General features: G+C 47.3%; 1 protein-coding gene across 1 annotated transcript in view; it reads left to right on the top strand.

The window, feature by feature from the left end:
* Positions 1-26617, top strand: part of PAPPA (pappalysin 1) — a gene marked incomplete at both ends in the record, with an annotated part of 177702 nt that overhangs the window by 128845 nt on the left and 22240 nt on the right. The window contains 7 exons of the mRNA XM_084272503.1: positions 264-477; positions 9915-10083; positions 16569-16752; positions 19329-19539; positions 20147-20318; positions 23652-23799; positions 26371-26480. Of these exons, the coding sequence (XP_084128629.1) occupies positions 264-477; positions 9915-10083; positions 16569-16752; positions 19329-19539; positions 20147-20318; positions 23652-23799; positions 26371-26480 (1208 nt within the window). The remainder of the gene's footprint in view (positions 1-263; positions 478-9914; positions 10084-16568; positions 16753-19328; positions 19540-20146; positions 20319-23651; positions 23800-26370; positions 26481-26617) is intronic.

The following is a 26617-nucleotide window of genomic DNA, read 5'->3' as shown; positions in this document are numbered from 1 at the left end:
TGTAGCTGTGGTCTAAAGAAACTGCTCTGAGAGCCTGCTGAGCTCGTGGAGAGAATGGCAGCCTTTCTTCAGCTGTCTGGAGGGATATACTTCTCAGCTAAGCTCTCCAGAGCGATTTGGGAAGCCCCTCCAGGCAGCTTACCATAACTTTTCAGCTCTATAGGGCCGTTCCTGTGGGTGAAATGCTTCTGAAGTGCCCACGGCTTCGGGAAGCAATTGTGTTAAGTCTGACCCTTCCTCTGATCTTGTCTCTCCTCTGGCAGGTGTCCACGTCCTGAGCTGCAGGAACAATCCCCTGATTATCCCCGTCATCCATGACCTCAGTCACCCTTTTTATCACACCCAGGCTGTCCTCATTAGCTTCAGCTCCCAGTTTGTGGCCATCTCCGGGGTGGCCCTGCGTTCCTTCCACAACTTCGACCCCATCACCATCAGCAGCTGCCAGCGAGGACAGACCTACAGCCCGGCGGAGCAGAGGTGAGCCTGTCAGCTTGCTTCCTTCTGCCTCGCCACCCACCGCCCCCCGCGCCACCCGCCTGCGCCAGGGGTTAAGAGGAGGCAGGAGGGGCACAGAGGCTGAACCCTGCTGACCCTTTTGTGTCGATGGTAAAAAACCGGCAGTGTTCTCATTGATCAGGATGGATGGGACATTTAACCCGCATGGTATACTGTTAGTGAATTATTTCCTCTTCCTTTCTCCTCCCTCCTTTATCCCAAGCTTGGAATTGGGGCCAGTTAACTCTCCATACATTCCCCAGTACGGCATCGTTTTCGCCACTCACACGCCAGCCTTGATCTAAACTGCTTTGTGCTGCTAAAGTGCTACAGGGACCTCCCACGGAAACGGTCGTGTGGAGACAAAGTGATGCTTGTGCCCTGGAAGGGCCGGATCCTGCAAGGTGCTCGGCCCCGTGCGGTGGGTGCTTAGCCACCAGCATCCCTGGTGCTTTTATGGCTGGGTAAGGGCCCTCAGTACCTCTCCGGATCCGGCCCACGTTCTGAAAAGCTCTGTGGGACCCCCCAGGATGAAAGGTTTATGGCTACCGTTTTATTCTTGTTGTTATTACAGACACATCAATAGATCACCACCAACCCCTCTCAGTCTCTGCTTTACAGCATCCCACAGAGATTGTGACCTTTCGTGGCCTCTGGTGCGGCAGCTTCATGGATCCTTTCAGCGAGGCAGTGAAAAGAAGAGGGGAGAATTTAGCAAAACCCCTGAAAGCATAATTTTTTTTTCTTCTTCTTCCCCCTTTGTGAATTCAAAGTTGTGAGCAGGCGTCATACCACAGCGGCGGCAATAGTAAAACAAGTTGCATATCCCAGCAAACCTCTGCTCAGCCTCCTGAGCAGGCTGTCAGGTTTTTTGATAATGTTCTGGCTTGTTTTTAGGGCCTGCTTTTATTCCAGGAAAGGGGGGTGGTCTGGGGGGTGAGAAGGGGGAGAGGGAAGGGAAAATACGAAAAAAAAAGGAAAAAAAAAAAAAGAAGTATATCTATAGCTAAATCAATCCAGCCAGTGTGTTCTGACCTAGATTCGAGGAGTGTGATCATTCTGTGCAATAGGTTGTATAAATTCAGAGGCCCGAAGAGAGCAGGATCGAGTTTCAGATGAGAAGTCTAGTTGTGGAAGTTTGGCCAAACCCCAGTGCAGGAGCAAGACAGAAAAAGACTGAGAAAGACCCACTGGAAGGAGATGGTGAGAAGCGACAGGGAGCTCGAGAGGGCTGAGACGTGGGGCCACATTCCTCCCTCTCGAGTTTTCGGTAGGAATTGAACCATTTGTTCACTTATGAAATTAGAAGTGCTCTGTGTTTAGAAAGTTATTTCCTTAATAAAAAATGCATTCCCCTTAGGCAAAGCTTCAGTGAGCCTCTGCAGCCCAACAAGCTAACCTTTAGAAATCTCTTGAAGAAGAATCACCCGGCGTTTGCTTCGCTCTCCTTTTGTTTTTTCTTCTTTCTTCTTTTTTTTTTTTTTCTTGATTTTTTTTTGGTGGGGGTTTTGCATTGTTTTGTTTTCAGGATGCACTGAACCATCTCAGCCCCTTGCTCTCCAAACCTTCCATCAGACCCTCGCTCATTCGAAGCAATGCTTTGGGTCTCACAGGTTGCAACAGTGGATTGAGCATAAAGTTTCCCGGGTCAGTCAAGAAAGTAGAAACCCTCTGAAACAAAACCCTGAGCCAAAGCTGACTGAAACCAGGGGGATTTTTTTTCCATAGATGACATAGTGCTACAGTGGAAAATCTCCAGTTTGCCTTGTGGTGGGATTGTTTGGGTGACCATAGGTGCTTGCTTCTTAGATACTCTGAGCAGTTCAAGTGTCCAAGCTAAAAAGAAAGTTGTGCAGGCAGGAAATAGGTGACTCCTTTGCTGTCACCTGCTGTTTATTTAACCCAATCCAGGACGAGCACACAAAGAGAGACTTTTAAAATCTATTTGTAACCAGTTCAGAAGCTGGATGTGTGTCTTCTGCCTTCTGTGCTCACGGTCTGTCTATCAGACTCACTGGGGGTGCTGGTCCCACACTGCCCATCCTTCCCTTCCCCCTCTCCCCACCGGCTGCATTTACCTAAGGTGTTTTTTCAAATATTTATTTAATTTTTAAAGGAACTTTCCTTCCTATGTGTAAGCATCAATTTTACTGCTTTCATTTTCCTTAGGTCAACATGGATATTTTTGCCTGCTTTTTGGCTTCTCTCTACAAGAGATATTATTTCTCTCTTCAAGGAGAATTATTTTGGTTGGAGAGGATTTATAGCCAGATACAGACACTTCTAGGCAAGGGTGCAGATTTTAAATACGTGAGGGAAAAGAAATATATCAGCTCTTAAAAGTTAGCACAGCCTTTATTTTGAGGGTGAATGGATCACTCCCGTGGGTTAGTGACAACTTAATAACTGAAAATAAAACATGTGCTCACTCTTCTTTCTTAAAATGTGAATTACAGTTAATATTTTAGAGGAGAAAAAGGAGCTCAAATGCAAAAGTCCCATTGAACTTTATAGGTAGTTGTTCTCAGTCATTGTTAGCTCTTTCAAAAATCCATTCCATCCTTCTGAAGACATTTACAGAGAATTGGGGGGAAAAAAATCCAAACCCACTCTGTAACTTTCCAGTTGTATTTTTCCAGTAGTTTTTTTTTTTGTCTGCTGCAGCTCTGTTTTGTTTTCAGCAAAACTTTACCTCACTGCTGGAGATGTGCTGTAAAAGCGACACGCTTTATTTCGCATTGTATCCTTAGACCAGATATAATGGCCCAGTTAGTTCTTCCCTTGTGCTTTATAGCTCAAGTTATTATACTTTTATTATTTCCTATTTAGCCCCATGGAGTGGCTGGTGAAATTAGGTGTGCAGGAGCAGGGGTATAATTTCCCAGCCCGCAGTCACCCTGGTGCATCGCGGCTGCCGTGCACAGCGCATCCTCAGGAATCACAGTTTTGGCCTTTCACTGTGTAGGAAACATCAGCTGGGGGGTCTCCATCCCTGGCAAGGCAGTCCGTGGGATGGGCTGCTTTCCCTTGCTGGCATTTCCTGCTGCATTCAGAAGTCCTGTCCTCTCCTCCATTCCCCCTGGTGCTATCTGCTCCTCTTCTGGAAGCTTCAGGCAGGAGGCACGAAAACCCATGTATACACCCCAATTCAGCTGTCAGAATTGCAGATTTGGGGAGGTTTTAGCTTTCTAATCTTCCATTAACTCTGTGTTTGTAATGAAGATAAGCTTCCCCCCTCCTGGAGCAGGCAGTGCAGCTCCTTGTACTTTCTAGTTAGTGTAGCAAAAAAGATTTGCCTTTGCTTTGGTTAAACCTTGGCACGAACTCACTGTTAATGGCTGCAAGATTGCTGCTGCGGGGGGAGATTGACAGCTGAGGGGGGACCTTGTAGATCAAGACCCACTCCTGGACAGCACGCCACTGCCTGCCCTGGTCCCCATGAAGGGCTATCCTCTGTGCTTCACCCATTGCTGCCCCAAACAAGCCCCCAGATGTAGCCCACTCCAGCTCTTTTCTTTGTCTTGTTCTGTCCGTCTGTCAGCTTCCCCAACATGAAATGATGAAGATAAATCCTCAGCAGTGGAACAAATGCATCCGCCCTTTTTAACTCTGGTTATTTTATTATTTTTCTTTTTTTTAACCTTTTCATAAGGGAGAAAAAAAACCCCAAAGGTTTCCTCATCTCATTTTTTGTGATTTAATGCAGCTTTCTCTTTCCCGATTCGGCTGCCTTTCCCCTGCCCTGTGTTCTGTCATTAAGCGCAATCTCTGTCAGCTTGCTGCTGGTGAAATTAATGAATTTCTCACAGAACTGTTAATCACAGAAGCTTTGGTCCGTGACATGTGTTATAATTCAGTGGGTTTTTAACCTTCGCCCCATTTTGGTAATTGGCAAACGGCATCATTTGGCTTTTATTAAAGTGGAGGGTGATGTGTTTTCATCGGTTGCCTGGACAGGCTGTGGCAGGGAGACTTGCTGGCTGCCAGTGCTCAGGGACACCCCTATGAGGAAGGGCTGAATGAACTGGGCTGTTTGGCCTTGAGAAGAGATGACTGAGAGGCGGTCTGATCAATGTTTATAAATATCTGAAGTGTGGGAAAGAGAGGGAAGTGGCCAACCTCCTCTCTGTGGTCTGTGGGGACAGGTCAAGGGGCAGTGGCCTCACGCTGCAGCACAGCAAGTTCTGCACCAGTATGTGGAAGAACTTTTTCACAGTAAGGGTGACAGAGCCCTGGGACAGGCTGCCCAGGGGGTGTGGAGTCTCCTTCTCTGGAGATATTCCAGACCTGTCTGGACACTGACCTGTGCGACCTGTCCTAGGGACCCTGTTTGGCAGGGGGGTTGGACTCGATGGTCTCTGGAGGTCCCTTCCGACCTCTACAATTCTGTGATTCTGTGACACAGTGCTGCTGGCAGGGAAAAGGAGCTTTAAGAGCTTTGCCACTCTCATATGGATCCCAGGCAGGGAAACCTCAGGTAATGGGGTGCAGGCAGGCTATAGGCAGAGCCAGTCCCTAAGGAGAAGGCTGCCCTGCCAGTGGTGGGGATGTGCTAGGGATGTGTTCGCCAGTGCCTGTCCTTACTTGGGGTCAGATAAGTGCTTTCTGTAAGTCTCTGGGTTTATCCCCATTCCTGACCCATCAGTTTGAGTTAGGGTTTGGCTGTGATCAGTCAGGCCCAACGGTACTGCAGTGAGATTGCTTGAGGGTCACTCTCATGGACCAGCTTTGAAGGCAAACACCCAAAAGGAAAGGGCTTGATCCTTCTTCCAGTGACACAGCACAGGTTCACCAGTCCGATCCAACTCTGAGGTGTTCTTTGAAATTCTGTGTCACCAGGAGACCAATGTGTTTTAGCCAAAGGCTGAAGAAGATAAATTCATTGTCACCTTCACAGGTCATAATTTTGTTTATTTCTATACAAAGATCATGGCTAGCATCCTTTGCTTTTCAAAATGCTGCATGTATGTTTGGATTAGGGAGAGAGAACCTGCTCTTGCCTTTAGAGGAATCTCTGCAGAGGAGAACAACCCCCCACTGTAAGGATAAATCTGTTAGAAGAACCTTCAGAAGCCTACACGTGTGGGAGTGGTCTGTACCATGGGGTAGAACAAACCCAAATTATGGGCTCTGCATCCCAGGCTGTCCTGGCTTCTGGAGAAGGAAGTTTTTCCTGTATCCAACAGGTAATGGTGTGGCTCTTCCCATTACAAGTGTATACCATAAGCTTTGACGTTCACCTATGCACAGATCTGCGTCAGAGCTATCACGAAGGAAACAGATAATTAGGGCACTATGTTAAGATGAGTTCTTGGAAAAGTGCTTGACCCCAGGGTTAGGAAAAGAAAGTTTGGCCTCCATAAGCTTTTAGAAAAAGGAAGTCCTGGATTGTTTTTGTGTGAGGAAGGAAGAGTTCCACTTAATTGTTATAATTCTCTATAAACATATTAAAATACAAATGTTTCTAGGATTGTGTCACTAAACCCCTGATTTAGCAAAGCCCTTAGCTATTTGCTTACATCCTCCTGTAGTCAAATCTATCAGTGGGACTTAACCGTGCTTTTGAAGTTAAGCACATATTTAAGTGCCTTGCTGAACTGGGGCCAATATTGGCACAGGGAAATAAAGATTCAGAGGCTAATGACTGAGCTCATTTAGATTAGGGATGGGCAGAATGGATTTGAATAAAATAAGAACTGGCTCAGAACTTCAGCCTACATGTGAAGCTAACTCAGTTCAGGGCTTTTTACATCCTTGACACGGTCTGCCTTGAGCTGTATTTTTAACATGCTGCAGGCAGTGGAACATGTGCAAGAAATCCACTGCTCCTTGCACTCGCCTTGGTGTGCACATGGGGCTTTGGGAAATCATTCGCTGCCAGGGCAAGAACAGGACATGTGAATCCCAGGGTGGACCTAAGGTACACTCAGCACTGCCAGGAACTATACCTGGCACTGACCCTTGTTCATTGCATCAATAGCAGTAACTCTTGAGTGGTCTTTGGGTCCCTTCCATACCTTTCATCCAGACCAGCTCATAGAAGTAACTCCCAGGTGCTCTGGGGGAGTTAGGAGAGACCAGGGATGATTTGAAATAGTCAGTTTTGATGAAGTCACCTAATTTTGATTGCAAGAAAAGGGGATAAGCTGTCCTATGCCAGGAATCAACATGACTTAAAGTACAAGTGATTTCATTCTCAGATACTCCATATTGTTTCTTTGCAAATGCACAGTTTCTGGAGCATGTGATGATTAACCACTGTTAAATGGCACTACCAATACAAGAGCTTCTGTAACCCACAACTCTGCAATATGGATGTGATGGGTTCTTTGTCTAAACTTCCTACTTGGAGATATTCATTGCTCCTTCTCAAGTCTGCATTTGCAGAACTCAATTCAGGATCGTGACTTCAAAATTCATTGGGATTTACGGCTGACAGTAGCTGATACCAAATTGGAACCAGTAGCTAGAGAACCAGAAATATTTAAATTGGAAACATTTGGTGGCAGTGGTTGTTTTTTGCGAAAAGTGAATGGTTGTATTGTTTGTCACTGAAGTCATTCATATAGAGTTACAGACAGAGCGAGCTGCCCAGATGATCTGCTAACCAAGGCATAATCTGGAGCCTGGAGGGGGTGGCTAAAAATGTTCCCTGGCCATTTAAGAAGACCACAAGGGGACTTGTAAACAGAGGGAAGAACATCACAATAAGTGTTTCTTAATGCCTTTGTCTGTGGCGTTTCAGTTCTGTAGGACTTTTAAGCCCAGGCTCGCGCATCTGGTGTCCTGATATGAACTCAAGAAACCAGATTCTTTTCCTCCTGTACATTGATGGAACTGAAAAGCGATGCCACTTACTGCGGTGATGTTCCCCCAGATTTCCCTTTGTGCAAATTGCAAAGGTTTTCTTGGGCTCATCCTTCCCCTGAAGCCATTCAAGGCTGCATTCAGTGCTGCACTGATGTGTAGTGCTTTGGTTCACCTAAGATATTCAATGAAATAGGTCTGCTATTATTTTATTTTTCCAACTTTAGTGCAAAAAGGTTTTCAGATTCTGTGGGAGTTTTGCAATGGGCAGTCAAGGTTCTCAGTGTGTACTTCTGAGAATGGCTTGGCAATGGTGCTCGCTTCTTTCCTCAATGAGTCAACTTCCTCATCACTGGAGGCCTGGCACGGGAGGAACTCGGGTTGCAGCCTCGCTGGCTGAGGACAGAGGGGAGCAAAGTGGCAGTTAGTCTTTATGTGTAGGTGTAACTGGGATGTGTAGGGATGATTTGACAAGGTGTCATTCATCATTTACGTTCTCACTCGACACCCATGTTCAGATATTCTTGCTAAAGTTCACTGGTGACTGGCGGTGCGGGGGGTCAGCAGCAAGGTACAGCTTCACTCGGGAGCTGTGGTGTGCCAGGCTGCCCAGAGAAAGGTCTGTGCATCACCCTCCTGTGTGATTCTTGTGGGGAATGTACAGGGCAACTGACTGTTCTCCTCACCTGGTTCTCTGCAAGAGAAGACCACTGTCCACTTGTTCTCCCAAAGTCTCACCCATGGTCATATTGATTGGTGCAAACTGAAATCAATGGCAGTTTAAATTGCTGTGTCAGGCTGTGAATTCCAGTGACTGGAAAAGATGCGTGAAATCATCGGGGTGGGGTGGGGGGAGTCCTACTGAAGGCAGGATCGCTCCATGTAGCTCAGCTCTGGCAGAGGACTGTCTGTTCTGCAGAAGTCATGAGCATCACAGCTGTTGTGCTGATGGACAGAGGCTGGTTGGTGCGTACAAGGGTTTTGAGTTGGCCAATGTAGAGGTGGAACTCTCCTTCCTCAGTCCTGCCAGCAGCAATAGCTTGTGCACAATGAGGAAAATAAGATCTTTCTGAATATAGAAATTGCTTATGGCTCATTGCACTCCCGGGAAGGGCTGCCACTGAGCAACCAACCTGAAATTACAAGCAGCGGGCGCTTCCCATACAGCACCAGACTGGGGCAGAAAAATGACTTGTGGAGGTGCATAATACTGCCGTTTAATCTGATCTAGAGCTCAGTAGAGAGAGATGTGCAGATGTGCTTCTCTATCAGCAGCACAGGGATAACAATACCAGCCCAGGTGTCTCACGGGGGTGTCATGAAAATTAATTAGTTAATGTCTGCACAGTGCTTTGAACACAGCAAAACACCACGTACATGCTAAGTCCTGTGCTCACTAAGGTAGGGGGTGTTTTGGTGGCTGTTAACTCCTTTTTCTAGGAGACAGGAATAACTTGCTTATAATCCATTTCAAAATACGAGTATTGATGCATTGCTTTCTTTCTACAACTTTCCATGTTTCAGGTCCTTCCCTACCCATGTAGATCATGAAAGAATTCAAGGTTTTCCTTCCTCAGAATGAATTTAACTGTATTTAATTTAAATTCAGTTTAATTTCCAGCAGAGGCATAACACCTTGTAGGAATTCTTAATCACAGAGATTTTATTTCTAATCCAGCAAAACATCTTCTCCCGTTCTTGAAGGCTCTCAGCATTCTCACTGCCCTTTAGCTGAGGGGCTGGCCCATACTCACATTTAACACGCACTACGGTGTTTGATTCAGGTCATCAGAGATGGGGAAAGATTTTGTGTCAGCCAGACATTTCTGTGTATACAAGAATAAAACAAAAACCTCTTTTTACAAGTTGTGCTAACTGTTAACAATAATTCACTGTAGGGAGAGCAGAGAGTTTCCATCTGGGGAAACATTTTATGGATGGCAGGATAGCAACTGGAGAGATCTGAAATGACAGCATGCTGCTGAGCTTGATAAGAGCTTATCAACACAGCTACACAGCTGATGTTTGGTGTTCATCATGAAGTGGAATAAAATGAATGTGTTGATCTCAATCAAGTTTCCCAAAGATAAGAGTGTCTATCACAACCCCCCCTCCTCACACATACCCACATGCACGCTTAGCACTGGCAATATCAGGAGCTCAGCAGAGGTTTAAAGTTTAGCTGGGGCATAGGGGCTGAGAGTGGTCTCACGGGAGGGAGGAAGATAGATAGATGGATGGATGGATGGATGGATGGATGGATGGATGGATGGATGGATGGATGGATGGATGGATGTTGGTACAGGAGCAGGAGGGCCACGGTGCAGTTGAATATTGCAGAACAAAGTAATTCTGCAGAATTGGCAGGCTCTTCCCTTTCGCTACAAGAGCTGTAATTTGCTTTCATTGTCACCACTAGTGCCACTGTCCCCATCCTTCAGAAGACACAACTAGAAGGTGTGCTCGTTGGTGAGGAGCCCTTTGCTAAGCCAGGTTTAGCCTGTTCCTGCTGCCTGACAAGCGATGGATTTGTCAGTCAATCAGCCCTGCTTGCTGTTGTGGAGTGAATTAAATGAATTGAATACAAATGCCTCTTCTTGTCTCTCACCTAGCTGTGTCCACTACTCCTGCGAAGCCACCGACTGCCAAAAGCTGGAGATCGAGAACGCGCTGCTGAACTGCTCCAGTGGCGGGTGGTACAACGGTGCCCAGTGCAACGTGAGCTGCAAGACAGGCTACATTCTGCAAGTCCATCGAGACGATGATCTCAGCAAGAGCCAGGTTTGTTCTGCTGGTTTTGTATGACCCACAGGACAGGGATGAGCAACTAGATGTGGAGAAATTGAGAAATAACCCAGCCTAAAAGCCAGGATCTTGCCACAGCCTTGGGACTGGGCTTTATCCAAACGGAGAACAGGAGCCGTCTGACTCTGTAGGAAGAGGTACTGACAGTGAGCAAAGCCCAGATGTTCCCCAAATTTAGAAATTTAGACATTTCCAACCCAAAAAGCTTTAATATGTGTTCAGGCCTTCTCTGGTCTCAGCAGCTCCAGCCAAACAGTGTTTGTTGGGTTGTTTTGCTGGGGGTGGGGTGTTTGGGTTTTTTTGCACAACCAGTTTCTGGGCAAAATACCTCTTTATTCCTTGGGTTGAGGTTAACAATGTCTTAACTCCTTTGCAGTGTTTCAGTCCATCTACTCCCAACCACACCCTGACACTGCAGAAATACATGGTATCGGGGGGCAGAAAAAGCACCCAAACCTTTTTGCTTCCAAACAAAGCACCAAAACACTTGCCAAGTGGGCCAGGGAGTGCTCCCCACCTCCTCTAAGCCATGCAGTAATAATCCTGTCTTGCACAAGCAGCATGACTTGATGCAGGGAGTGGGGTACTCAGGAAAACTGTCCATTTCTTTAAACATTAAAAGAAACACAGGTCCATTGTGCTGGGGGAGGTGGACAAGGTGTACAGGCAGCATGGCCCAGCCTTGTCATGTCCTTGGGAGTGGGGTGCACGGGACACGTGGGTGCAGGGCAGGCACCCCAGTTTGTGCTCTTCATCTCTAACAGTGCCAGATCCCATGAGCACAACACAGGAAGGGAGGGTTCCCCCATGGGCACCTCCTCACGTTGTCAGGACCGCACACCCATCTGGGGCCGGGGAGGGCTGGGGCAGGCAGCCGCGCTCGGCAGCCGGTCTGTGTTTGTGAAATGCTGTGTTCTTCATCAGCTCAGAGGGGAGAGACTGAGGGGAGGGGAATGAGTCAGCCCTTTCAACTCAATTACAAAACAAATACAGGACCCCACAAGCTGGGCCTCTTCCACCCTAATTGGCATCAGCACCAGAACCCCGGCTCCAGCTGAGCACTTTTACAGAACAGAAAACAAGTTCTCAATCCAGCCTCAATGGCTGAACCAGGAAATCGTTGGAAGGGCTCCGTACCTTGAGCACACAGGAATCCCAAACCAAATAAAACAGCCTAAACATGTTTCACCAGCGCTGTGAAGTACCTTTTGGGGAGGCTCAACCTACCACGTATGGTTTTGCTCTGAGAAGTTTGGTTTCAGAGCCTTGATCAGACTCATGTGACAGGAGTGGGGGATTTTAGCACCCCTAGGTAACGTGATTCACTGCCTATTACAACACGCTTCCTCTCACCCTGGTCTACTATTGCACTTCGCTGTCTTTTTCCACCAACAAAACCCCTGAGGCCGATGGCTTTGTTTTGCTCTGTGCTGTGCATTCACTGTTCAAATCAGGGAAGGAGGGGAGCATCTTAAAGATACCATGAAACCCATGCTTTAAAAGTTTATTCATGTGCTTCGGAGATCTGTTGAAAAGGAACGGACAGTTCCTTTCACTATTGTCTTCTTTTACTTCTTTGTGTCAAGTGCTTTAAGCCAGAACTTGTGGAACATGTAGGCAAGAAATGAATTATCCAAGAAAATCTAGAATTTGTGGTTTGGATTCCCTGCATTGTGTTGTAGTGAATTGCGTTGTGCTCCTTCCACAGTTGCTTCCCATCTTCAGCTCCTCTTCTGATCACAAGCAGTTGGGGAGGAGGTAGGACATGTGGGCTGCTATCTGTGGTCAGAAGGACTTTCTGCTGTGATTGAGGAACCTTACACAAAGCTGTTGGCTATTTCACTGTTGTCTTTTAGTTGAGTATTTTCCCTGTTCAACTTATTTGAGGGTCCTGAGCTATTTTTTTTCTCATATAACTGATGGGGGTTGGAGGGTGGGTGCATGAGGAAGATGAGGCAAGAAAATAGCTTTGCAAATGCAGGTGTAGGTACTCTTAGGTAGGAAGGAGTCTGAAATTTTGCAGTGTCTCAAAAGAGTAGAACAAACATCAGTGATCTATCACCACTGCATGCTGAGGAAGATGATGGCCAGACTGGTGAAAACACCCTGGTTTAGCATCTGAACCACATTTGTCTTCAGTATTTCACTGAAGGACGGAAAAAGAGGGTGAACAGAGAATTAAAAGCAAAATTTTCAAAAGCACCTCAGAGATGTAGGGGCACAAGTCACATTTCAAATCAATCTTTTACATCTAAAGGGGCTTTGAAAATCTTCTTAACAGTTTCTGCACTTTCTGGCCTCTGTGTCTTCTGAAGCCACCATTTTAATCAGTCTTAGGGCAAAAAATTCATTCATCTCTGCTCTCTGAGAAGCTCCCATTCCCAAATTCTGTTAAAACTCCATAAAATCACCAAACCCTAAAAACCGTCAGCACTATGAGCAGTAGAAGCTGTTTGCTGTTTGAAAATAAAAAAAAACAGCTGAGCTGTTTACAGACTCTTGGGCTCTCTCACCCTCATCTAGGGACTTTGGCAACAACCACAAAAATGGGTTTGCGCAGCGATGGAGCAAAATCCTTCCTGTATCTTTCTCACAACAAAGATGATCTCAGGACGTTTTCATTCCCTCCCAGATTTCTTCTCACCCCCCTGCAACAACTCCATCTCTCTTTCTTCTCTGCTGCCTCTTTGTCTTTCCCAACTTTCCTCCCCCTTGTCCTTCACTGAAAACCCCGTTCATTCAGTTACATGTTGTCATCTCTCCTTGAAGCTACCACCACTGCTGCTCTGGTCAAGAGGTGTTATTTAAAACCCAGCAGCTCCCTAATGTTGTGCAAAGGCATCATCAATCATGCCAGGAAAAGAAAGCGCGGCTCATGTGGGTTCAATTAGAGGCACAGTAGTGGGCAGAAGTGGAAGAATACTTAGAGGGGAGGGCACAGCTGTTCATTTTTAAGGAGAGGAAACTTCACACGTGAAGCATCGCTTGAAGAAGGAGACGACTGGGATCTTGGGCAGCAGGAAGGAGACATGAATTCTCCCAGGCTGTTAAAAGTCCCAAGAAACAAATCTTTTTGGCACCAGATTTGTTTGAGTTTGCATCCTCTTCACTGTACTGCACACTGTATCTTTGGAGGCCCTTCCCCCCTGCCACCCCCCAGCCTTTTCTCCTCCTCGCCTACCCTCCCTCCTTGCGTAAGCCTCTTTTGGAAGGCAGGACATGAAGGGAAGCGGTTGCTGTGATGCCAGTCAAAGCAGCACAAAGTGCCCAAAGTGACAGCTAATAAACCAGATGAGAAAGCCAAGTGCTTCGTATGGACTGCTGTGAGCTGGGTGACCTTGTCAGATCAGACAGGCGAAACAGGCACGTGCCTGCTTCGGCTTCAGCTGGGAGATGCAGATGCTGCCACAAAGACCCAGGGCTGGATCCAGAGGCAGCACTGCTTGGGCTGTTGATCGGAAATACCCCGAGGTGCTCACTGTGGTGGGGAGAGCTGGGCTTCTGCTTAGCAGCCTGGGGTCCTGCCCTGCGGTGATCCCACCTTCGTGTGGGACATAGCAGCAGGAAGAAGTTGAAAGCTGGTGGGTGCCATCTGCAATGGTTTCCGTGTTAGGGTTGTCCTCTGTGCTTTCAAAGTCACTAGTCTTTGTCTCCATTGTGGGGAACGTTCTCTGTTATGTTCTGCTGCAGAAATGCATGTGCTCCTATTGCTTGAAGTGATGACATGATAGACATGCTCTGAAATGTGCCATTATTATGTCTGACCTTGAAAACCTCAGCTCCCATCATACAAAGTGTGGAACAAATTACAGGAAAAAGCTGAGAAGCCTGGGTCCTACCCACATGGGCACAGCTTCTCTGCACGGGCACGGCCTTGCCAGTGTGCCAGGAAGAGGAAAAGCCATACGGGTCTGGAAGAAGGTGACACTTCCCCATTTGGTTAGTGTTTTTGTTACAGAAGTTCCATGGGGAAACACCCAGAGATGAAAACATGGAGAGGCTGATTATACTTTGTACATCAAGGTCTAGAACAAGGGCAGAAACGAAGTGCAGTGGGAGCAGGGCTGTAAGGAGGGATCCCTTCCAAAGGGAGTGACCCCGGGCACGTTGCATTTCCAGCAGGCTGTTGCATCCTGTGGCTTTCTGCTGACAAAGACCAAGGCTGCAGCTGAAATCCTGTCACAATTGTTAGCTTGGGCAAAACGCTCTTGCCCATTTTCTCTGAGGTGTGACTGTCATGCACAGATACTGCTTCTCTTTAAACCGTGGTGTTCTAGTTTGGATTCTGAATTTGCACTGCTTGTTTGGTGTTTTGTAGAGGTACGGCTGAAGGGTAACCCCATTCTGTGTCTCAGCAGCCAGCATCAGCTAGTAGTAATGATCCTTTATTCCTAAACCAGACCACACCAATACTAACTGAGTTCTTGAAGCTGAATCTCCTATCACTGATAGAGTTTCCCTGTGCTTAGTGTGGATCCAACAACATCCAGCAAGACACAGTGCAAGACCCACGTATTTTCCATAACTTCTGGATAGACCCTGACATCAAGAGCTTGGGTTCATGTTTTAACCTCCTGCTGCCGAGGTGGCCAGCCACCAGCATGCTGGAGCGTTACTTCATGTTGGCATCTCTAAAGGGCAAAGGAAGCTTTGCTGAGTGCTGGAGCAGCCCAGCCTGGAGCACAGAGGGGATGGTGATGCTCCTGTGCATGTGTGTTGCATAGGTGTGGAGATACACTGTATCATTGCTTCTCCTGTAGCCATTGCACCGAAGTTCCTGGAAGCACAGGGATCTTCAAGTCATCAACTCTCTGCTGAATGTATATACTATTTAATGGTGCTTGGATAAGCAAGGAAGGCAGAATAAATAGCCACTGGGGAACAAAATGATTGGGAATGAGAACACAAAGTGTCACTTCACCTGAATGCTTCAAGAATCACAGAATGTGCTACTCTAAATATGTAGAAAAGACAGTTTTTCCATCAGCAGTGCTCCCTGTTTAAATAAACTCCACGGTCTAGAAAAGGGGTTTTGTGCCCACTTGGGAAGTGTCCAGTTTCTCAGCTCTGGGACTGCTTTTTCCATTCTGAATGCAACCATATATCAAAGGGAGACAGGTCTGAACTTCTGTTGAAACCATTAGGGTGTTTTTGCAAAAAGGGAATCCAGGTCCCTTTGATGTGTGCTAGAAAAATTCCCCTTCCTTTTATAAACCCAGATCAATGGTCGTCGGCGCAAATCTCCTGTGAGCATACCAGTCCTGAATAAAAATATTCCCTGGAGGCAGAGGAGTGCTGCTCTATGGCTTGGTCAGATTCCTCTCTGGTATCTTCCCCTTCTTGTGTTCGGGATTCTCATGTTTCTTTTTCTTTTGTCCCTCTCTATTCTGGTTTGGAGGGAGGAATCCTACTTTCAGTATCCTCGCTTCTAGATTTCGGTAATTTTCCCTTTTAAATTAGAAAGTGGATATGTTGTTTATTCTGTTCTCTTTGCCAACATCTGTTTGTCCTTTGGTCAACCAGTAAATTCCTCATCTTGGCTTTGGACGGGTGGCTCCTTTACCCCCCTTCAAACCCCCTTATTTTTAATTTTCTTTCTCTCCCCAGCACTCAGGCTCTCCGCCTGCTGCATCGTCTGGGTTATTCTTGACATCTCAGAGCTTCTCTTTAGCTATGACAGCAGAGTGACGTTAGGAAGGTCACAACGCAGGCACTGACTCTGTTCATCCTCTCAAGTGCCAGGCAGGATGCTCTTGGGTCTGTCCATTGCAAACTCCTCCAGGACAAAGTCCATCTCTGGGGCTTACACACCCCAGTGCCAGGGCAGCAGGGCCCAGATTTCATTTGGAGCCTCTGGGGACTCAGACAGGAGAAGCTGTGACAGCAGCTGTCAGTGTCTGAACACAGTGTTGACATGACCCAGGCCACCTCCCTTGGTACCCCAATCTGAGGGTGATTGACACCCCTCAGAGAGCCTTGGGTAGGAGTCCCAATGCGTTCATGTCAGGTTGGCTTTTGCGTCAGGCCCAAGAGTGAGTTCGACTGCTCCCAAGTACATGGGGATCCCCTTGGAGTAGCTGCATCACTGCAGAGGTGACAGGGGTCTGGGGTGGCTGTCAGCTCCACACCACTCAGCCTTGCATGCTCCGTTCTGATCACGGGGCAGAGCAGCAGCTTCCCAGCTTATCTCAGGGTGTGATGCAGGAAAGAGTTCAGATTATTTGTTGTACTCTGCTCTTTATGTTGAAACACTTTTGTGTGACAGAAATACATCCTGGTCCTATGACACTTGACTTGTGGGACCTTGGTGATTGTAGTAGCTGCTGACCAAATGATGATGGCAGCGGTCAGGCCTGGTTTTGCTCAACTTGTGAGCCAAAGGAATGGCTGTTACTAGGCATGAAATTGTTTTGATCTCTCCCTTGTGGGTGGTGGTGGCTGTAGACCTGTGTCTTTTTCAGATGGAGTCCAGCATCACCATGACTTGCATGGATGGGAAGTGGAACAAGCAGGTGACCTGCGAGCCCGTGGACTGTGGTATCCCAGACCAGTACCATGTCTACCCTGCCACCTTCAACTGCAGCGAGGGCACCACCTTTGGCAAGAAATGTTCCTTCACTTGCCGACCTCCTGCTCTTCTGAAAGGTAAGGGAGGGTGTCCATGCAATGATGGAGGGATAGCTGCACAGCTAGCACACACTGTTCTAGTAATGTATGTTACTGTTGCTGTTGTTTTAGAATTATTCATGATATTTTAAGTATGAAGAATTATGAGACTCTATGGGAAGGTTTATTTATATTAGAAGTTAAGTTCCTTTGCATCTCTCTATTACCTTCCTTTGACCTTTTCTTGATCACGGCTGGCCAGGCAGTAATGACAGTGAATATTGCTTCCATACAACCAAAACACGGAAAAGTCATGGGGATAAATCAAATTGAACTCTCTCATCTTCTCTCCTGTGCCGTCTCTGTTTTCTGTTCCCTTCTGTGCCTCCTCCATGTATGTGGAAAGGCAGGAGAAGACCAAAAAGTCCCATGTCCCAGTGGTACAGTCCCCCATCACTGTTTTTCCTAATCCACTTATCACCTCTCCCTTTTCCACACTCATCTTGCTCTACCTCTGACCTTTCTCTCCTCTTCCTGTTTGGGACTCTACAGTTTTTTCTTTCTTAAAAATAACACACTCTGATACCTTCTTTCCTTTTCTCCCCCATCTTCTTCCCTGCTGCTTTTCTGCTATCATCCCCATCATCTTCTCAGCACCATCAACTCTTCTGCTCACTGGCACATTACCCTTTCTGATCTGGTCCTCAGGAAGCAAGAAAAGATATCATTATTAATTTGAAGGAACATTAGAGCCAAATTAAGTTGTCATCTTGTAGTGGAGTAATTTTAACTGCTGTTGTCAGTTCAGGTACAACTGCTGTATATGGTTTGTTTTTAACATGTGGTATCACCTTTCCTGCTAGGATGTGTTACAAAACCCAGAAGAGGCGTCATCTCAGTGAAAGGATATGTTGATTTCTTCATGTATAACCAAATTGCTTCATTCTTTTAACTCTGACTTAGAAGGGTAACCACAAGCAGCCAACACACAGTGAAAGTTCAGACTACTCAAAGGGGGGACTGTTATCCAAGAATTCCTTTTTTCTGTTCATACCCTCAGAGGGTCATCCTCAACAAGAGGTGTTTTATCTTTGAAAATGCCTGGAATATTTTCGAGGGGATGGTGAAAATAACAGTATTTATCATGACCAAGAAGAGCTTCAGCTGATGACTCCATCGGGGGTAGCTGGAGGGATGACAACCAACCCCCAGGTCAGGGGCTGCAGCTGTGGTGTGTAGCATCACTTCACTTTTGTCCACAAACTCGGTGAGCTGTGAGGTAAAGGCACCATTTGGTGTACAGCCATGGGTGATGACTAATAGAGGTTGCCACTAAGCTTCTGGAGAATGGCGTTCGAATGACTCATGCCTAATTCAATCACTGACGTCATGACAGCCACTGTTGGTAATGTTACAGCTTATCACTTTGCAGTGGCAAGTATGATATCACCACGGCTGGTCTGCAGAGCCCCTGCATGAGTCAGAGCAGAGGCGCATGCTGGTGCTCTAGAAAAGAGCTCCCTTCTGCACAAAATACCTCTGCAATCATCTGCAGTTGGGGAGGGGAGAGAGAAAGCCAGGGCTGATTTAGTGCAGCTTCTCTTATCTTTGTGGGTAGGGCAGGAGGGCTCCTCCACATACCTTCCTGAGCCCTCCAGAGCCTTTTGTTTTCTTCTTCTTTGAATTCCAGCGCCGTGCCCCGGCTGTCTACCTTCCCTCTCAGAGAGATGGCATTGCTCAGGGGTTAGCAGTTTGTCAGTATTATTTGGGATAAATCCGAAGTTGGCTTAGTGTTGAAAATATGCCTTGTGGGTTGAGTAGAGTTCCTGCAGCAATGCTCAGGGATTTCAAGAGAGTATTAGGGATTTTTGAAGGGTTAGTGGCTCATAGCTGTGTTTTGTTTCTTAGGAAAAGCTTATTCCTTTTCAAGATACAGTATAAAATAACAAAGAATGTAAAATACACTGAGACTAGGCTACTTTTAGCTTAACCTTCTGAAGTCAAGTAGGTCATAGCAGAGGCAAATAGATCTATTGTACCTTTTACCTTTGAGGTGTTGGCCAAGAAAGCTTCCTCGGGAAAATGAGTCTCTAATGAGTATTATGAATCGTATTTATCACAGTAGTCCCCAAGGACTGAGAGTCCCCAGCTGAGAACGGCTCCTCATTGTGTTGGAGTAGTGACTCTAATACTAACAGATGCTGCTCCAAAAGGCTCAAAATTGAAATAAAAAGGACAGATTCAGGGAAAAGATATAACACAGAAGCAGGATGAAGAATGTAATGGCACCAAACCCTCTGTTAATGCCATGACTTTGAAGAGGAGGGGCTTGATGTATGAAGCAAGCTTCCTTTCAGAGAAGAGCAAAATACAAAGCCAGTGTGGTTTCCCCTATGCTATAGCATTTCCTGAAATAAGCACTGTCTGCCTGTCGTCTGAAAACAGAGTCCTTAATGATTTAATGTCATCATCTAGAAAAATAAAATGCATAGGACATACACAGTTGAATTTGTCAAACCAGCTGAGATGGCTTTTGATATATTATGGGAGTAATGACATTAAAAAAAAAAAATAGTCCTCTGAACATTGTTAACTTTGCTCACTGTTCTTCTCAGGAAACAACAGCAACTTGACCTGCATGGAGGATGGGCTGTGGTCTTTTCCAGAGGCCCTGTGTGAGCTGATGTGTCGAGCACCCTCCATCGTCCCCAATGCAGATCTCCAGACTACTCGCTGCCGAGAAGATAAGCACAAAGTGGGCTCGTTTTGCAAGTACAAGTGCAAACCAGGTTACCATGTCCCTGGATCCTCCAGAAAAGCAAGAAAGTACGTGAAAGAGTAATGCCATGCAGTCAGCATGATTCAGAAAGCCAGGAGTTAAAGTGATTTTGGGAAAGGGATGGGCTGTTTATAACAGAGTATAGGTGCTGTAGGGAATGTCCTGGGGCAATTCCTTTGTGCAGGTAGTTGTGCAGTTTCAAGGGGACTCAGGCACCTAGCTCACTTAGGCTTCTTTGAAAATCCTAACCAGCGCTCAGGAACTAGATGTGCCTCAGAAACACCCCTTTGATTTGCAGCCTGGGGAGTCCCCTTTGAAACTCTGCAGGAAAGGGTTAGTGCTATCGTATGCTTCTGACTCTGCACAAACCCACTTCAAACCAACCACAGCCCGCAAGCCTGGGAAGCAGAGTTTTTGGGAGATGTGTCCAAGGCCAAAAGAGGAGTTTAGGCTGGGCAGCTCAATGTTGGCTTTGCAAATAATCGTTATTTTTGCTCAGAGACCTCATGACGCAGATTCACGACTTGTTCCCCAAGTGTTAAAAGCTCAAGCACACCCAACCCCGGCAACCTGCTAGCAGAGCTCAGAGGCTTAAGAGGCTCTTAGCTGACTCAGCCACTCACTGAAGGGTCTTGTTTTTTTCTGCACAAAAAGGCGAGCCTTTAAGATCCAGTGCACGCAAGACGGCACGTGGCTGCCGGGCGCTTGCGTGCCTGTTACCTGCGACCCTCCACCTTCCAAGTTTCACGGGCTCTACCAGTGCTCCAACGGCTTCCAGTTCAACAGCGAGTGCCGGATCAAGTGTGAGGATGATGACAATGCATCGGTGAGTCTCTTTTATCCAAATTAGCTCAGCCCATACAAGCGTTGTTTTATCCCGTGCTCCCTAAGGACCCTGCTCTTGGAGGGGCCAAGTGCCACTGAGCTCCTCTGAAACCAGAGACAGAGAAATGGAGAAGGGAAATGCATAATTAAAGTAGAGGGAGAGAGCTACTGCGAAGAGCCCGGAAACACTTTTTTTATGATAGTAGCAATGGTATTAAGTGTTACCCATGGAGGACTAGCAGTGAGTGACATACTGTTTCCAGACAATCGGTGCCTAAAAAATCTGCCTCAGTGGCTCTATGATCTAACTACAAAATAAGGAATAATGAGCGAAAGTAAGTAGGATATGAGTTACTTGCACTCGTGCCAGTTGTTCATTCCATTTTGCTTTGCTTTTCTCTCCAGTTCTTTTTCTCATTATCATTATATGTATATGTACCATGTGATAATTTATAGGGATTACAGCTGTTCAGGTGAACTCTCTCTAAACTTTGAGGTTTTTCTGGCTGCGAAGGTGTCATTTGGCATCAGAGGATGTATCCTCATCTGGCATAAATCAGCTTTTTGCTTTGGCTTCCTAGGACCTGTATTCACTGATACGAGAAGGTCTGGCCTTTAGTATCATGTTTGAAATGCTTACTTTTCATCACCAGAGGTAATGATAGTTTGTGAGATAACTAACTTCTCCCAGAATTGCTGCTGCTGCTTAAGACACTTGGGAAGAGAAAGTGGGGATGTAGAAGCTGCCGCTACACGTGCTGTGGAGAGCAGGGAGTGATCTGTCAAAGCCCTGCTAATATCATTAAGGGCTTATTAAAAAAGGGACCAGCCCTGTCCTAGGGCCAGTGATCTGAAAGACACTTCTGGTACCTACTCCAAGCATTAAAAGCCAATTGCTTCCCCATTCGCTGCCAGGTTAGCCAGCTCTTTTCACAGGGACAGCAGGCAGAGCCCTGGGGTTTTCCATCAGGACACCTGGAAAACACTTCCTTGGATAAAATTTACCTGAGGTTATGAGCCTTGTGAAGTGAGATGTTGCATAGGTGGGTGCACTTTGGGTGGGAGCTCTGTGAATTTGCGCATCCACCACTTGCTCAGACTGGGCAGTGTAGCTGAAGAGCATGTGTTATTGTTGCCAGTGCAGGGAAAAAGAAAACTGGGCCATCAGAGTAAAGACAACTGGCATAACGGGTTTGTGCTTGCTTTTAAATGAACTGGACACGAAGAGGAGCAAGCAGTGGAGTCAGGGTTACAGCAATAATGAAGCGAGCTCCGGAAAGCTATGTCTCTATCCACTCTAAGGAAGAGTGTAGTGACTGTTCAGCTGTGAAAGCACCTTGAGCAAAGGAGCAGATAACATCTTGAGAAAGGGATTTGCAGAGAAAGGTATTTCCAGATATGCCAGAAAATAGACTACAGAAAAAGAGGGAGGACTCCTGGCACAAGTCAGAACCACTTGAGAGGTGTTAATTATTTAAGGATTAAACCCCACTAAGTCTCTCTCAGCTATATAAGGTGATAATGCACGTTGCATCCAAGCAAGAAACCCAGCAGGGATTTTCACAAGAGATTTTGCAGGTCAGGGAATGATGGACAGTACGTTACTATAGCAATAGATACCCTGGGATCTCTGAGTACATTGCAGAAACTATACAATCGTACCCTCAAGCACAGCCAGCTCCAGGAACATAAATCAGGTTTCATGGCTCACCTTTAAAAATCATGCTTGAACCTTGGCATGCAAATTGCAATGGAAGTGCTCTACACTTGCTAAACCAGCAAATTGTGCTCAATTATCACTTAGTGATCTCTTCCTGAATTTGTCACTGCTCTGAAAGGTCATTACTCAGCTGTACATATGGCAACTCTTAATCACCAGGAATGTAATGGTCATTTAAGCAGGTACATCCCCTGGCACCCAAAGCAAGGGTCTTCCATTTCCGAATATTGTGCACAAATCACATGAACAGTCAGATGTAAATTAATCAGTCTCTGCCAAACGGGCCCTCAGGTGAGAGTCACCATGCTGGATCACACCCTGAGTCCATCTGGTCCATTATCCTTTCATATGATTTTCTTCTTACTTCTGGCAATGGCCAGATGTCTAGAGAAGGGGAAATGGGTCCCATAGAGTAGTCTGCTGGTAAGGCCACTTTCATCTCACCAAACATCAGTGTTTATCAACAATGCTGGGCAAAGAAGGTGTTAGGATATTAAGGACAAGACTTAGCACTGAAGGCTGCACAATCTTCCACGCTGGTACCGGGGTGTTCTGCAGATCCCTGTGCAACAACAAGTGTGGGTCGTGGAGAAGAGTTCCTACAAAAAGTTCAGCAGCCCTGCTGGGATCCCAGCATAGGCAGCACCCCAAAGGATTCCCAAAGATACCCAGCACAGTCTCCTCAAGCAGTGTGGGTAGATGGCAGGAGACATGCTTGGCATGTAAAACGGGTGAGGAGAAGCAGAGATCCTGCATAGTTCTCCCACCCAGCAAGGCCCCCGGCAGGATGTTTGGAGCCCAGCCACACCAGACATCCTCCTGTTGAATGTCCCACATCACCCCATGGTGGTCAGGCTCCGAGATCCTGCAGAACTGCTTGTGCAGAAATCCCCAATGCCACAAGGATGGATCTGACAAAAGATTGCCTGTGCACTCCTTTGTTGTTTCTAAAGGGCATGATATTTCCCCTCGGACTTTGGTATTCATTCTTCAGTATCATACACAGAATCTTTTCTATAAGAGAAATGTCATATTCTATTCCTTGCCAGTTCCCACACCAGAGGATTTTTTTTTTCTCCTTTCCACCTGCCTCTGTGTGTGTCTGTCTCAGCCTCTTCACTTGCTGTCACTCAAGGCAGCCAAGCTCTAAAGAGCACGTTCTGCCCTGCTAAGCATCCCTGCTCATGTCCTTCTTTCCTTCCTCCTTCAGATGGCCATTGGGGATTCTTTCTTTTTTGAGATAAAGATGATGCAACTAGTTAGAAAATGGGAAGAGGGAAAAGGTTGTCTGTGTTCAGCACAAACCTCTCAACAAGGAGAAGGAAGGCGATTGGGGGGAATGGACTTTTATCACAACCAGCGTGGGTCCGTTTTAATGTAGAGACCTTGCAAGGGTCTTGTAAAGACACTGCACTGCACAGAAGAGGCACGTGTGTGTGTTTTATTCTTTGGAATAAAACTCCTTCTTGCGCCCCAGGGCTGGCAGTCCCAACCTGGGGCCCTTCCAGCTCCAGCAGAATGTTGCTCCCAGCTCAGCTCTGCCCACTTCTCACATCTCAGCCTGTCCTTGATGTTGTTTTTGTGACCATCCTCATTATCTTCTCTCATTTCCAGGGCCGTGGAAGCAACGTGATTCACTGCCGGAAGGATGGCACCTGGAGCGGCTCCTTTCATCTCTGCAGGGAAATGCAGGGCCAGTGCACGCTGCCCACACAGCTCAACAGCCACCTGAAGCTGCAGTGCGCCGGCGGCTATGGCATAGGTTTGTGAGCATCAGCCCCAGGCATCTGTCATGGGGGATGCAGCTCAGATGGGAGCAGGGACCAGTGAGCAGGGGCAGGAGAGGAAGGAAGGAAGGAGGGTGCAGCCCCTAAAGTTCCCTTCTCCTGTGGACCTGATTGCCTGAGTGAGAGGCTGCTGTGGGAGACTTTTCAGGGATTGCTTTGAGGAAACGTGAAGCTTTGAGAGGCCAGGCATCATGGAGCATGCTCTGACTGCCTGCTCCTTGCAGTGCTTCCAGTTTCATTGTGTCCTTTATTGGCCAGCTGGTTTTAATGGGCAGCCAGCACAGCAAACTATGCCAGAGACACATTCAGCTCTCAAACTACAGAGACTATACCTGCATCCTACATCCTGTAATGTCCCTCTCCTTCAGCCACACACAGAGCCCAGGAAGCTAGCAGGGAAACGCAGTGCCAGGACAGTTCAGGTCTCCAGGAAGAATATGAGACCAGCGGAGCATCCTCATAGTATGACAGTTGTTTTGGAGCTGTTGTAAGGGTATGTGTTACCCCTACCTTATGGGGTGCCTGATCCGCAAGAGGTGATGACTTCCTGTGCTGAGCTTTGCCTCGTGTCCCCCAGGCAGAGGGAGGGATAGACTTCACACCGAGTTGTACTGTATTGTGCATTCATTCCCTGTTTTTGAGGTCTCCCTGCTGTAAGGGCTGCCAGCAGAGCTGCACTGGCTCCACACAGACCCGCAAGGCCCCTTCCCGCAGCCCCGCTCCCAGGCCCTGCCAGCCCCCTCCTCCCTCCCGCCTGTCCCTTTGAACTTGGAGAAATTTCCTCGGTGTGTGGCTCCCTCATTATATTGCAGCCATGCGAGGGACCACGAGCCTCCTTGTGTTCCCTCCCTGGGGAGGAGAACACGACCTGGATGAGATCACCGCTCTGTAATGATGCCAATTACAGATCATATATCAAAACAATTCCGACCTGCTCCTTTCTGTAAGCGTAAATAGCATGGTGGAGCGCAGGAGAGCAAGCGGGGAGCAGGCTGCTGTGACTCTTAATGTGGCAAGGCGTTTTACCCTTGAGATGAGGTTACCACCTGAGGCCGGCCAGGTTTTTGCCAGGAGGGAAACACCAATTCCTAGTTTGGAGGGGAGCATCTTGTGCTGGGAGCAGGAGGGTCTGTAACTGCCCATGCAAGGCCTCGGTCCTCTCCCAGCCCTGCCGGGGTGGCTGTCAGCACATGCCAGGTCTGGTGGGCCCAATCCTGGAGTGGGACATGCAGCCATCATGGAGGCAAGGCACTCGTGGGCCAGATCCTCCATGGGAGTGTGGCTCTCACCAGAGAGGAAGGAAGAGCTCACTGAGGGCACAGCAGCCGTTGGCTCTTATCCTCAGCAGATGGAGACATACCACACACTTTGTTAGGCTCTCTCAGCACCACCTTTTGAGACCAGGTCGTTGGGGTTTTCTTCTCCTTTTTGTGTTTTCGGAAGCCTGATCAATGCCCTTCTGCTCAGTCCCAATGGGGCTGTCAACGGGCCTCATCCAGTGGGTCTGCAGGGTCACTGCCGTGTGCGTCGGGAGAGCAAAACTAACCCCCAGTGCTCACCGTCCCGCTGGCTTTCCTGCTGCCTCCTCCACGTGGGAGTTCGTGAGAAGGCAGAAGCAGACGAGGAAAATAATAGCATCCAGTCACGGTCACTGTGAATCCCACACACCTTCGGTAATTCCTCAGGCACCTAATCGGCCCTTCTAGGCTGAGGTGTGTGCTGAGCCAAAGGTTCAGCTCTCCGAACTGGTGCGGACATTAATTCCTCCCCCAGCGCTGATGGGAGTGCAGAAATCCTAATGACATGCTTGCAGCAGCTGTGCCATTCACGAGTGGTTTTCCAGGGGGGAAATGGTAATGGTCCGACACACTGGGGCTTATGGTTGTGTCACCACAGGGCTCTGGGATATTGCTGCAGAGTATCACAGCATGTTTTAATAAAGCAAGGACAGGATTCCCACTGGGCATGACAGTTAATCAGAGAAAAAGCAGGTTTATGTGTGAACAAAGCCATCATTACCTCTCGGTGTACTTCTTGTTGGCTGTGGGACTGAGGTGATAGCTCGTCTGCAGTATCATTAGGCTTGGTCACCCTCTGAAAGATTATTACTGAAAATCTGTAAATTTGACAGATCAAACGGTAGGTTTTTGTCATGTCATAGGTGAGATGAGTTCGACGAGCTCTGTTTGATCAGTCCCATTGCTTGAAAGAGCAGTTGAAATGGAAAAACATTCATGTTTTCTTGATGATTTGAAAGTGCAAAACCTGACCCCCTTCCTGGAGTTAATAGCCAGAGAAACACCTAGGTAGGCAGCTCATACAGAAAGGCCCTGGAATATCTACCACCCCCCCAGACTCCTGCTGAGATGCAGGGTTGTACTCAGCATTTCATGTGTGCCTAGAAGATATGTGATAGTTATGGTTGACTGCTAATTGCAATTTAGGAAAAACGAGCCCTAATCCTGTCCTTCAGCTGGAAGGATGCTGAAAGGGTCAGAGGCTGCTTGCTTTATCCTTTAGCTTTTTCCTCTCCGTGGTTTGTGCAGGCGCAGAGTGTACCACCTCATGTCTGGATCACAGTCACGAGCCCATCCTCCTGCGTGTGAACGAGACCGTGCAAGACATCCAGCACTGGATGAACCCTCAAAGAGTGAAGGTCAGTGCCTGATGGTTTAACTACTGATATCCCTTGTTGCATGTTGTTGTGTAGCATGTGAACAGCGCTACCCGTGGTGCGTTCAGCGTGGGGAATACATGGAGGGTTCTGCCCTTTGGAAAAGAACAACTGATTTT

This window comes from Gallinula chloropus (assembly GCF_964237585.1).
Source record: "Gallinula chloropus genome assembly, chromosome: 18".
In the NCBI taxonomy this organism is placed as follows: Eukaryota; Metazoa; Chordata; class Aves; order Gruiformes; family Rallidae; genus Gallinula; species Gallinula chloropus.
Note: the sequence above shows the minus strand (reverse complement) of the source record. Positions and strands in the feature narration are given on the sequence as shown.